The following is a 13557-nucleotide window of genomic DNA, read 5'->3' as shown; positions in this document are numbered from 1 at the left end:
CTGTGCATGTCTTTGATGTCAGCTATACTTTGGTGGTGGAGGAGGGACTAAATTTGATAGTCTCCCCCCATTGAACATGTAGAGACGTAGCGTTATATACTGTTGAGTTTGTTGCTTTAAAAAGAGACTAGCAAAGACAAAAGTATGCTGTATGTATGTATGCGGTATAGCTCGGTTGGTAGAGTGGCCGTGCCAGCAACTTGTTCCAGGTTCAATCCCCACTTCCGCCATCCTAGTCACTGCCGTTGTGTCCTTGGGCAAGACACTTTACCCACCTTCTCCCAGTGCCACCCACACTGGTGTAAATGTAACTTAGATATTGGGTTTCACTATGTAAAGCGCTTTGAGTCACTAGAGAAAAGCGCTATATAAATATAATTCACTTCACTTCACTGTTTTATTCACGACATTACAGCTACTCCAAGTGCTAACTGCTAGCCTCGAACATGAAGACCCGCCGTTGCCTGCAAATAATCACAACATAAAAAGCACAGAACAGCTACATTTCAAAAAGAGAGGTAAAACAAAAGTAGTGAACAGAAGGAATAAATGATAAATAAATACCGTGATAACGTCGGACAATCAGAAATGCACAAAGCCGTGTTAACAGTGGAAGTCTACTGCTTCTTCAGCACCTGTAGTGAGCAAACTCGTCCAAAAGATGGCGCCATAGCACAAATAATTACACACATTTCTGTTTAAGTAATTGATTCCGATTTATGGTGTGATGCATGAAAATGCATGTCATAATCAGATAATTGTTTTCAGGGTCCATGTACACAGTAACATTCTAACCCTGATTAAGTTAAGTTAAAGTACCAATGATTGTCACACACACATTAGGTGTGGTGAAATGTGTCCTCTGCATTTGACCCACCCCCATGTTCATCCCCTGGGAGGTGAGGGGAGCAGTGGACAGCAGCGCTGGCCACACCCGGGAATCATTTTTGGTGATTTAACCCCCAATTCCAACCCTTGATACTGAGTGCCAAGCAGGGAGGTAATGGGTCCCATTTTTATAGTCTTTGGTGTGACTCGGCCGGGGTTTGAACTCACAACCTACTGATCTCAGGGCAGACACGCTAACCACTAGGTCACTGAGTAGGTCTTTAAATAAATGTTGTCCATGTACACATGGCTACTGACATGTATACACCAGTGTTGGCGGCACTAGAGTCAAGGTTGGTAAAAATGTATTGCCCAACAGAAACAACGGTAGTGCCTGGGGTTGAGGAAGCAGGTTTCAAACCACCAATTTAGCTTATGTCTTTCTCAAAACCACACCTCCTGTTTTGCTGATATTAACCCGAACTCTCTTTGGACTCCATTCAGACAATTAAGGCAACTTCTCAACTGGGTGACCCAAGGGTAACCTACAATCTTGAAGATGGGATGGTCCCGGAAACTAACATGCCAGTTCGTTTCTACCTCTCGCCCAATCGGGAAGATGGCTCCGCCTCCATTCTAGTGTCTGAACCACTGGACTACGAAACTACTCCCTTTTTTTCTCTACGAGTGCGGGCACAGAATGTTGCTGCAGTCCCTCTTGCTGCCTTCACTACTGTTTATGTCAATATCACAGGTATGATTTGTAGTTACTTTCTTATGACATAGTTTTTGGTCTTCACTAATCTTCATTACTCTTATCTTTAAACTAATCTATGTTGTAACCATATGTGACTATCGCCGAGGCCTTATCACACCTGCAGGTGAAAACAGACTAGAACTACAGTGAAAGTGTATTGGTATGATCCACACAAAATGTATGGCTCACCACTGATGTAGATCCTATAAAGCGCCTATAAAGCGCTGTTGTTTGTAAAAGTATGTGCAGCGGGAACAATGTAATTTTTTAAGAAAAATACATTGTTAAAAAAGTACACCTATAATGTGTGATAAACGATCATTTTAAAAAGGATACAAGCTCCTTTGATTTTGTTCAGTAAAATTATTGCAAAAATGTATTATAAAAATATATAGCGCATTTTAGATATTATTAATTAAAAGACACAAAGATGGACGCTCAAACAATGCACTTTGAATAAATAAATATGAAGTAAATTAACAAAACTATACATAACACTGAATGAAAAGTATAGTTAATATAATTTAAAAGGGTTATAGTTGGAAAATTTGAAGAGAGATTCGAGAATTGACTGTTTCAAAAGTGATGCATGGTATGGTTGCCTACATAGTTTTTTATGCTTTTACTTACAATGCAAGAAAATAGGCGAGATTGTTTTGCTGAGTAGTGCTGTTGTTCGTCAACATGTATAATGAAAAGGCAGCTCTTAATGAACTGTCAAGGTAACAGCTGCAGAACTTAAGGACTATCTCACGGTTTAGGAAAGTAATATTGCCATGTCTGCCAATAGTTTTATTTAGGTGCTTTTTGCTTCTATTTCTTAATAGATTCATTATTTATTATCAATATTGTATTGAGTTGATCAGCCTGACTATCTGGATGTACTTTCTTTTAAGAGAGTTGTTGAAAAATCTGTCTACCAATGCAATATTTTTTTTTTCAACAAAGTTGATCTATTTTAGCGTCTAAATGACCAAGATTTCACTGACAAGTTTTCTTTATGTATTTTATTGCCCCTGAAAAATAATCTGGCAGTCATTTCACTTAATATCAGTTAATTTTGGAATAATCTGTTAAATAACTAACTGTCCTTGGAAAGCCCCCTTTCCATCGCCAGACTCTAAGCCCATTTCCCTCCATTGGCAGTGGGGATAAAGACATGTGAAACTACTATTTTGATCACAATAATTGCATGTTTTTGTCGCGCTGGTACATGATTACTTTAAAACTGATATGGGAACATTTCGAGCAAAAAATAAATACAAAATTATCCTAATTTCCGGACTTCCCTGCTTTTGCATCTTCTCTTCCATAGACACTATAGTTTTGTCATGCTATTTCAACATCAGTGAAAGAGGACGCAAAATTGCTTACCTTTTTTTTTTTTCTAAAATTTTTGGGCACATAATCTGCTCTTTTTTCTTAGTTTTCCCGCAGGTTCTGACTTAGTTTTTCTCCCCTCAAAGGTTCTCCTGTTTTTTGGGATCACTTTCATATTGAGTCTTTAATTTACATGTTTTATATCCAAACTTTTACAAAAATCCTTCTTCTTCCTGGAAGTCAAAATCATTAAAAAAATCATTAAAAAGGTATAAAAGAAAGGGCATCTCTATCCTCCTTCAAAACCGCAATAAAAGTACACCTCTAGGCAACTTCAACCCTAAACTAACACCCTCCCCGGATTGTTAATAATCAAATGTAAACAATCAAATGCAGATATTTTTCTTATGCCTTCTGATCTCTCTCTTTGTCCACTACTTGCTGTACATATCCTACCAAGTCAGACCTACACTGTTTCAATATCCATTTATCTGTTCTCAATTATTGATGACCGATGATAACAACCAAACCTAACCCCCACACCCTCCCCCCCTCCACACCCCGAATTGTAAATAATGTAAATAATTCAATGTATGCACCCTAATGATTATCTTGTGTGATGACTGTATTATGATGATAGTATATATGATAGTATATATCTGTATCACGAATCAATTTAAGTGGACCCCGACTTAAACAAGTTGAAAAACTTATTCGGGTGTTACCATTTAGTGGTCAATTGTACGGAATATGTACTTCACTGTGCAACTTACTAATAAAAGTCTCAATCAATCAATCAATCGCTGCAAATTACACTCCCCTAGCTTGGTCCGTCCAATTTTGCACAAGTCAATTTGACTGGAGAGGTCCTTAATTTCCTTATATTTTCATTACTTGGAAATTTTAAACTTTAGTTGTCGATCAAAGTTTATTTATATAGCCCTAAATCACAAGTGTCTCAAAGGGCTGCACAAGCCACAACGACATCCTTGGCTCAGATCCCACATCAGGGCAAGAAAAAAACTCAACCCAATGGGATACAATGAGAGTTGTATTGCTACAACCTGCAATAATGCATCTGGCAGACATATTTGATAATTCCTTCAAATTATGCATGAAAACAATATGATTGAGGATTAAGATGCTACCAAAACATGTACTATGCACGATGAAATTGCCTCCAGTCTTCTGTAGGGGACGTCAGCAGACAGATGTAGGCCCGCCTACATTTTGGAGATAAAAAAGGGCGTTTCGAAATGTGTTAAAACCTGTTAAAAAATAAGCCTATAATCTCTACTGTCTCTATTTTTGGGGGGATTTTACCTGTAGACATCATTTTAGGTCCAAACTATGAAATAAGTGGCAATGTTGTCAGCATTAGAGGAGGCCTTTATTTTGTCAACAAAGCTGCGGCCTTATTTACTACCAAATCATCTACAGTATGCCCAAAGACCCCATGATAAAACACCCACCCTCCATTACATTTGTATTCATGACTGACTAAAAAAAGAAGACAACATCGTTGGTGAATTAAGCAAACTGGCAAAACAATACTGTATTGGAATCTAATATTGCAACTTATTTGCCACCATATTCACTTACACGTGTTGTTTGACTCAAGGTCGCAATATGTGTGATATGTGTTAGTTTTTTTCTTATTTTAGAGTTTAGAGGTTTGGTATTGATTTGAAATGTGCTGTTTATTTTAAAGTGTATGCACAAGAGAAATGTCCTTGTCAAGCAAACATTGTTACAAGGTACTTGTGGATGTACGGGGACCAAATTGCAACTAATTACTGTATCTCTTTTTCTCCCAAGATGTCAATGACAACGTACCATTTTTCACCTCCTCCATTTATGAAGCCTCCGTAACAGAGGGCGCTCAAATCGGAACCTCAGTTCTCCAGGTGTCTGCTCATGACAAAGATCTGGGTCTTAACGGAGAGGTCTGTGTTGGTCTACTTTGTTGTTGTGTGAAAAGAATATCAAAACAGTCAAAACAAGGCAACTCTTGTACAAACCCCGTTTCCATATGAGTTGGGAATTTGTGTTAGATGTAAATATAAACGGAATTCAATGATTTGCAAATCCTTTTCAACCCATATTCAATTGAATGCACTACAAAGACAACATATTTGATGTTCAAACTCATAAACTTTTTTTTTTTTTTTGCAAATAATAATTAACTTAGAATTTCATGGCTGCAACACGTGCCAAAGTAGTTGGGAAAGGGCATGTGTTACATGGCCTTTCCTTTTAACAACACTCAGTAAATGTTTGGAAACTGAGGAGACACATTTTTTTTAAGCTTCTCAGGTATTCTTTCCCATTCTTGCTTGATGTACAGCTTAAGTTGTTCAACAGTCCGGGGGTCTCCGTTGTAGTATTTTAGGCTTCATAATGTGCCACACATTTTCAATGGGAGACAGGCCTGGATTACAGGCAGGCCAGTGTAGTACCCGCACTCTTTTACTATGAAGCCACGTTGATGTAACACGTGGCTTGGCATTGTCTTGCTGAAATAAGCAGGGGCGTCCATGGCAACGTTGCTTGGATGGCAACATATGTTGCTCCAAAACCTGTATGTATCTTTCAGCATTAATGGCGCCTTCACAGATGTGTAAGTTACCCATGTCTTGGGCACTAATACACCCCCATACTATCACAGATGCTGGCTTTTCAACTTTGCGCCTATAACAATCCGGATGGTTCTTTTCCTCTTTGGTCCAGAGGACACGACGTCCACAGTTTCCAAAAACAATTTGAAATGTGGACTCGTCAGACCACAGAACACTTTTCCACTTTGTATCAGTCCATCTTAGATGAGCTCAGGCCCAGCGAAGCCGACGGCGTTTCTGGGTGTTGTTGATAAACGGTTTTCGCCTTGCATAGGAGAGTTTTAAATTGCACTTACAGATGTAGCGACCAACTGTAGTTACTGACAGTGGGTTTCTGAAGTGTGTTTCTGTGGTGATATCCTTTACACACTGATGTCGCTTGTTGATGCAGTACAGCCTGAGGAATCGAAGGTCACAGGCTTAGCTGCTTACGTGCAGTGATTTCTCCAGATTCTCTGAACCCTTTGATGATATTACGGACCGTAGATGGTGAAATCCCTAAATTCCTGGCAATAGCTGGTTGAGAAAGGTTTTTCTTAAACTGTTCAACAATTTGCTCACGCATTTGTTGATAAAGTGGTGACCCTCGCCCCATCCTTGTTTGTGAATGATTGAGCATTTCATAGAATCTACTGTTATACCCAATCATGGCACCCACCTGTTCCCAATTAGCCTGTTCACCTGTGGGATGTTCCAAATAAGTGTTTGATGAGCATTCCTCAACTTTATCAGTATTTATTGCCACCTTTTCCAACTTCTTCGTCACGTGTTGCTGGCATCAAATTCTAAAGTTAATGATTATTTGCAAAAAAAAAATGTTTATCAGTTTGAACATCAAATATGTTGTCTTTGTAGCATATTCAACTGAATATGGGTTGAAAATGATTCGCAAATCATTGTATTCCGTTTATATTTACATCTAACACAATTTCCCAACTCATATGGAAACGGGGTTTGTAGATATCGGACACAAATTGTACTGGCATTAACCAAAAGCTGTACTTGAATGACATGAAAAAACATATCTCAAACATACGTTCGGTCAGGAAAAAACAACAGAGGCTATTTCATCCCTACAAGCCTGTTTCGCAGGTTTCTCTGCTCTTCAGGGGATTTTCCCCTTACAAGCCTGTTTCGCGGGTTTCTCTGCTCTTTCACCCCCCCCCCCCCCCCGAAGAGCAGAGAAACCCGTGAAACAGGCTTGTAGGGATGAAATAGCCTCTGTGTTTTTTCTTCACCTAACGTATATTCCGCTCCACCCCGGTTTTGAGCCCTGTATAACGGATAAACCACAGAAACCTCAACTATACCTCAAACATGTATCAATAAGAGCCAGAAAAACTAGTTACATCACTTTTTTGCATCCAACAATCATTTGAAAATGAACCTTTACCTACTTATCTGATCTTTCAAATGTATTGGGTGAAATGTACACACTTTGCCATTATACATTGTGAAAGCTATATGTTGAAGTTTGACAAAGATCACTTCAAATTATTACTGTCAGACATTGGAAAGTTTAAGAAAAAGATGAACAGAAAATTTAAAAAACTTTCAAAATGTTTAATAAAACAACATGCGAAACATTTGTTTTAGAAACCTCATCACCCACACAGTCAATATTAACCATTAATATTTCCAGTAACCTTTATTACCTAACCCTTGAGATTACATTTTTGCTCCCAATGTGTTGCTACTGATAATATTAAGCATGTTTTTTTATTCTGTGTTCTCATAAGCAGCAAGAGTTTAACCATCACATTCTCTTGAATTCACAGATCACTTACTCCCTGCTGAAAGACAGCAGTGGTGACCACCTTTTGTTCCGAATAGATCCCAAACTTGGGATCATCAACACAGAGGCGGTTTTTGACCGTGAGGCCCGCAGCTCCTATTTGCTAGAGGTCCAGTCGGTGGACGGCCAAGAATCTGCTCGACCCGGAAAAAACAAACAGCCCAACTCCGGTAATGACCTCATGTTTCAATTCACATAAAACAAGGCTTTAAGTTTCATTCGTTAACCTGTGTTTAGCTCATTGCTTATCAGTATACGGAGGATCATCATCAGTATCATTTGTATTAATTCTAAGACCCTTTGGAATTCAGAGTTAGTTTCGCCACTATCTTTCTGCAAGGTCAGCTTGTTCTCAGTATGCCAAGAGGAGGCAAATCCAGTATTGAGGCTTTTAACTCAACTTCCATTTACACCCTGACCCTGAGAATTTTATTTGGCTGTGTTACCCCACCTTGACCAATCATACTTCCCTATGTGAAAACAGCTGAGAATTTACACACTACTCCTTCTTTTGTAATGTATTTACACTCCAAACTAATATGCCATGTTTTTGTTCACTATGCTGTTAGAGTGACGTTTTGGAAATTATCTCCGTGTACCTAGAGCAGGTGTTGGCAACCCAAAATGTTGAAAGAGCCATATTGGACCAAAAATAAAAAATAAAAAAATCTGTCTGGAGCCGCAAAAACTTAAAAGCCTTACATAAGTCTTATAATGAAGGCAACATATTATATAAGTGTCTATATTAGCTATATTAGCTTACTATCGAAATGACTATGTGTCGGCTGACACAAATCTCCGTTAACACAAATGTTGAAATGTCATATTAATTCTACCCATTTTTACAGCATTGGAAAACATTAGTAAAACGCAGGCTTCTCAGAGGGTGAGATAACTCCTGGAAATTACTGGCTTAGAATGGCTAAATGAACAGATGTGTGTGTCCAAGAAAACGTCAGGCTGTCTTCTTCTAATGGATTTAATACAATCTTTGCCAGCCAGGTAACGTTTGCTGTGGTCTGGAACAACATGGGACACAAATCAGAAAAGCAGCCAATATTACATACAGATAATATATCATTAGAGATGCAAATACAAATTAAAATACACAGAGGACATAAGTAAAGGAAATTAAATGAGCTCAAATATACCTACAAACGAGGCATAATGATGCAATATGTACATACAGCTAGCCTAAATAGCATGTTGGCATCGATTAGCTTGCAGTCATGCACTGAACAAATATGTCTGATTAGCACTCCACACAAGTCAATAACATCAACAAAGCTCACCTTTATGTATTCACACACAGAATAAAAAGTTTGGTGGACAAAATGAGACAAAGGAGTGGTATAAAGCACTTCTTTCTGTGGCAGTATCAGACAACGTTGTACTTGTAAACCAACTAGGACCGCCACAATTAGTAGGACAAAACGGCGCTCGCCAAATGTTCTCATCAGTGAAGCATGTGTAACATAAACAGTGGGATTGCTAACAATTAGGAAGGTTTGTGTCATGTTTGTCCTTCTAAAGAAACTATATTAAAACAAAAAATATACTTTTTTTCGAAAAAGCTCCAGGGAGCCACTCGGGCAGCGCTATGCGGCTCTGACCTAGAGTGACGTAAATATGACGTTTATGTATCGAGGGAATCATTACAAATGTGTGTGAAGATGGGTAAAATCGGATGTTTTTGGCTGGCCTGCTTTGCATTTGCAATCTGCCTTAGCTGTGTTTTATGCGACATATCTCCCGCATCCAGAAGCGCTCGTCTCCTTTGCAAACATTACCTGTCTCTTTTCATCACCTCCCGGGATACACTAAAAGGAGGAAGGAAATGTAAAAAAAAACAGTTGAAAGAGCGCACATTCCCCTGCCATCGTCTCTTTTCTCTGCAAATTAACACCGTCGCTCATGTCTTTTTAGGGCAAAATCATTTACTCCCTTTTTCAACTAAAGCGACAACATAACGAAGAAGGAACACAAAACAGAAAAAAACACGTTTGTCTTAATGTCGAAGGAGTCACAGGAAACTGATGTTAAAACAATCAATCATTTATGTAATTTTCTTCAGAGCTTTCCGAACACTGCTTTCCAAATGTTCATGTCAACAAGCAGCAATGTGTCAAGTTTAAGTGCTTTATTTCTTCTCCAGAGTGTGACAATGACTTGCAAGCAGATGGTAGAAGAATGAAAACAAAACATGTCTGTCAAAGTGTTGCCAATGTTGTGCTTTTTGTGATTTTTTTGTGTGTGTGTGTGTGTGTGTGTGTGTGTGCCATTCTGTCATTTGGATTCAGACACGGCGTATGTCCGGGTTTTCATCAGCGACGTCAACGACAACAAGCCAGTCTTTGTTCAGAGGCTTTACGAAGTGGCCGTGGATGAGGACGCTGACGTGGGCCTGGCTGTTGTCACTGTCAGTGCTAATGATGAAGATGAAGGTAGGACCGATGTTGGAGAAAGATCAATCAATCAATCAATCAATCAATCAATCATCCATCCATCTTCTACCGCTTATTCCCTTTGGGGTCGCGGGGGGCGCTTTATGTGCTCGACGCCTCAATCATTGGTATGTTTTCATCTACAAAACCATTCTGGGTATCACTCCATCTTATCTGTCTTGTCTTTTAACAAAGAAACAAGGAAGTCACAATCTTCGTTCAATGGATGTTCTGCAATTTGTTGTCCCCAAAGTAAGAACTGAACTGGGCAAGAAAGCATTTAGGTTTTCAGCACCGAAGGCTTGGAATAACCTACAATCGAACATTAAACTTCAAACCCTAGTTACGCTGAATGAGTTTAAAGCTTCTGTGAAAGGACTGCAGTCTACCTTGTCTGTATGCACATGTGTCATGTGAGCAAGTTTTAATGTTGTAAATGTGATGTTTTATGTATTTGTTTACTGTTTTTAATGTAACCTTGCTGCTGCCCTCTTGGCCAGGTCTCCCTTGGAAAAGAGATCTTTGATCTCAATGGGATTTTACCTGGTTAAATAAAGGCTAATAATAATAATAATAATTTAGCCTATCTCAGCTACAATCGGGCGGAAGGCGGGGTACACCCTGGACAAGTCGCCACCTCATCGCAGGGCCAACACAGATAGACAGACAACATTCACACTCACATTCACACACTAGGGCCAATTCAGTGTTGCCAATCAACCTATCCCCAGGTGCATGTCTTTGGAGGTGGGAGGAAGCCGGAGTACCCGGAGGGAACCCACGCAGTCACATGGACATGCAAACTCCACACAGAAAGATCCCGAGCACGGGATTGAACCCAAGACTACTCAGGACATTCGTATTGTGAGGCAGATGCACTAACCCCTCTTCCACCGTGCTGCCCATCAATCAATCAATCAAAGTTTATTTATATAGCCCTAAATCACGAGTGTCTCAAAGGGCTGCGCAAGCCACAACGACATCCTCGGCTCAGATCCCTCAAGGAGAAGTGGTCGAATAAAAAAAGATGGCTTTATTGACAAGACCTCTTAAAATTGAAACTCTCGAAGAACTACAACCATTTCACGAGCCTTTTTATGGATCTATTTTCTTTTACTGGGTACCTTTTCCCGCAAAATACCACACTGATGTTAGTCTGCCAAACAGGGACTTTTTTTTTCTTAAGACAGAGAGAAATATGCATAAACTGACCCATTTTGAGCAATTTTATCCGATCTTGACTGAGCTGAAACCATGCTGGTGCGCTGGATTTAGCAGCTCTCAGGCTTTGGTAATGCACTGATGCACATATGTTCCAAAAAAGAGTGACAAGCTCCCACTCAGCAGGTGGGTGGGATTTGAGCAATAAAGCAGTTGCTCATCCTCTATATGCTGTAGTAGGAGACTGAGATCCCTCTATAAAACACGTTTAGGTCCGTTAATCAAGTATTTATTGGAAGCAGGGCTGCGGATTTGACCGGCCTGCCTCACTAATGATGAATAGCTGTGGAATAACATCGACTTGCCAATATTAAAGTGTTGCGCTGTCTCACTTGCATACTAAATCTGTCTTGTTTGCAAACTCATTTTTGAGTTTGACCGTTGTAAGCTTGCCAGATCTCAGTGGGAGGCTCAGTGCACTTTGTCAGCCTGAGTTGTGTTAATAGTTCAGATTAGGGGATTGGCGCTACTCTAACCCAATAGGGTGGTTGACAGCAAATATTGTACATTTCAGGAGATTATTGTACGTGTCAAACCCTTTAATGGGATGGTCTCCATTGAAACACAGAAATACGTTTAGACAGTCACCTGATCCTTAGTCTCTTAGGGCTTTAAAACCAGTCCCTCGACAACACTATCAGTGTGCACTTAGGGTCACTTAGGGTAGTATGGTATACCGGTATTAGTTTACTACCGCGATACTAATGAATCATTTTCGGTACTATATCGCCTCTGAAACGTACCGGTCCCGCAACCCCCCGCTCCCGCGTCGTAGTCACGTCATGACATTGCTGGTTTACAAGCAGACGAGCATGTTCGGCGGCACACAATCACGGAGTACTTACAAGCAGACACAGTGTGTAGATAGAAAATGGAGAATGGACACATTTTGGCTTAAAAACTAACGATAAAGGTGAAGTTATAACACTGAAACGCCCTCAGGAAGAGGTGCTTTAAGACATGGCTAGCTAGCTAGCGGCTAACGTCCATCCGCCGTCGGCAGTGTTTTGGCGACTTCTAAATCAATAATCCTCGCCTCCATGGCGACAAATAAAGTAATTTCCTTACAAGTATCATCCCTGTAGGACGAGGAATAGCTAAACATGCTTCACTACACACCGTAGCTCACCGGCATCAAAATGTAAACAAACGCCATTGGTAGGTCTACACTTAACATCCACTGTAATGATATCAAGTACAGGCACGTATTTAGTCGATACTACTATGATTACGTCGATATTTTTGTCATCACATCTTCTTTCGTTTTTTTTAAATGTATATTATGTTTTTAAACTCAGGAAATATGTCCCTGGACACACGAGGACTTGATACCCAAATTTGTGGTGTGATCCAAAACTAATGTAAAGTATCAAACAACAGAAGAATAAGTGATTATTAAATTTTAACAGAAATGTAAAGGGAACATGTTAAAAGAGAAAGTAAGCAGATATTAACAGTAAATGAACAAGTATATTAATAATTAACTTTCTACCACTTGTCCTTAATTATGTTGACAAAATAATAGAATGATAAATGATACAATATGTTACTGCATACATCAGCAGACTAATTAGGAGCCTTTGTTTGTTTACTTACTACTAAAAGACAAGTTGTCTAGTACAGGGGTCGGCAACCCAAAATGTTGAAAGAGCCATATTGGACCAAAAATACAAAAACAAATCTGTCTGGAGCGGCAAAAAATTAAAAGCCATATTACATACAGATAGTGTGTCATATGATATACATTGAATTAAGAGGACTTAAAGGAAACTACATTACCTCAAATATACCTACAGATGAGGCATAATGATGCAATATGTACATATAGCTAGCCTAAATAACATGTTAGCATCGATTAGCTTGCAGTCATGCAGTGACCAAATATGTCTGATTAGCACTCCACACAAGTCAATAACATCAACGAAACTCACCTTTGTGCATTCATGCACAAGGTTAAAAGTTTGGTGGACAAAATGAGACAGAAAAAGAAATGGCATAAAACACGTCCCCGAAAGTCGGAGAAAGTTGTACATGTAAACAAACTACGGTGAGTTCAAGGACCGCCAAAATTAGTAGGACAAAACGGCGCTCACCAAATACTCGAATCAGTGAAGCATGTTTAATATAAACAGTGTGCTTTATAACAATTTGGGAGGTTTGTGTCATGTTTGTCCTCCTACAGAAACCATATTAAAACTTTTTTTTTTTTCCCCCTCATCTTTTTCCATTTTTCATACATTTTTGAAAAAGCTCCAGAGAGCTAAAGAGCCGCATGCGGCTCTAGAGCCGCGGGTTGCCGACCCCTGGTCTAGTATGTTCACTATTTTATTTAAGTACTTAACTGCAATAAGAAACATATGTTTAATGTACCCTAAAATGTTTTGTTAAAATAAAGCCAATAATGCAATTTTTTTGTGGTCCCCTTTATTTAGAAAAGTACTGAAAAGTACCAACAAGTATCAAAATAATTTTAGTACAGGTACAGATACCAAAATATTGGTATTGTTACAACACTAATCTCACTTTTCCTTTTTTCTATTTTTTTTTTTTTTTTTCAAATTACTGTGGGATTAA

At 39.2% G+C, this 13557-nt stretch overlaps 1 protein-coding gene across 2 annotated transcripts in view; it reads left to right on the top strand.

Moving 5' to 3' along the window:
* LOC133612574 (neural-cadherin-like) overlaps positions 1-13557 on the top strand; it is a 347009-nt gene that overhangs the window by 213436 nt on the left and 120016 nt on the right. For both annotated transcript variants that reach the window (XM_061970110.1, XM_061970109.1), the window contains exons 13-16: positions 1333-1582; positions 4724-4851; positions 7302-7488; positions 9619-9762. In XM_061970110.1, the coding sequence (XP_061826094.1) occupies positions 1333-1582; positions 4724-4851; positions 7302-7488; positions 9619-9762 (709 nt within the window). The remainder of the gene's footprint in view (positions 1-1332; positions 1583-4723; positions 4852-7301; positions 7489-9618; positions 9763-13557) is intronic.

The sequence above is a fragment of the Nerophis lumbriciformis genome, linkage group LG10 (genome assembly GCF_033978685.3).
Source record: "Nerophis lumbriciformis linkage group LG10, RoL_Nlum_v2.1, whole genome shotgun sequence".
NCBI classification, from domain to species: Eukaryota; Metazoa; Chordata; class Actinopteri; order Syngnathiformes; family Syngnathidae; genus Nerophis; species Nerophis lumbriciformis.
This window is presented reverse-complemented; position numbering and strand designations above follow the sequence as displayed.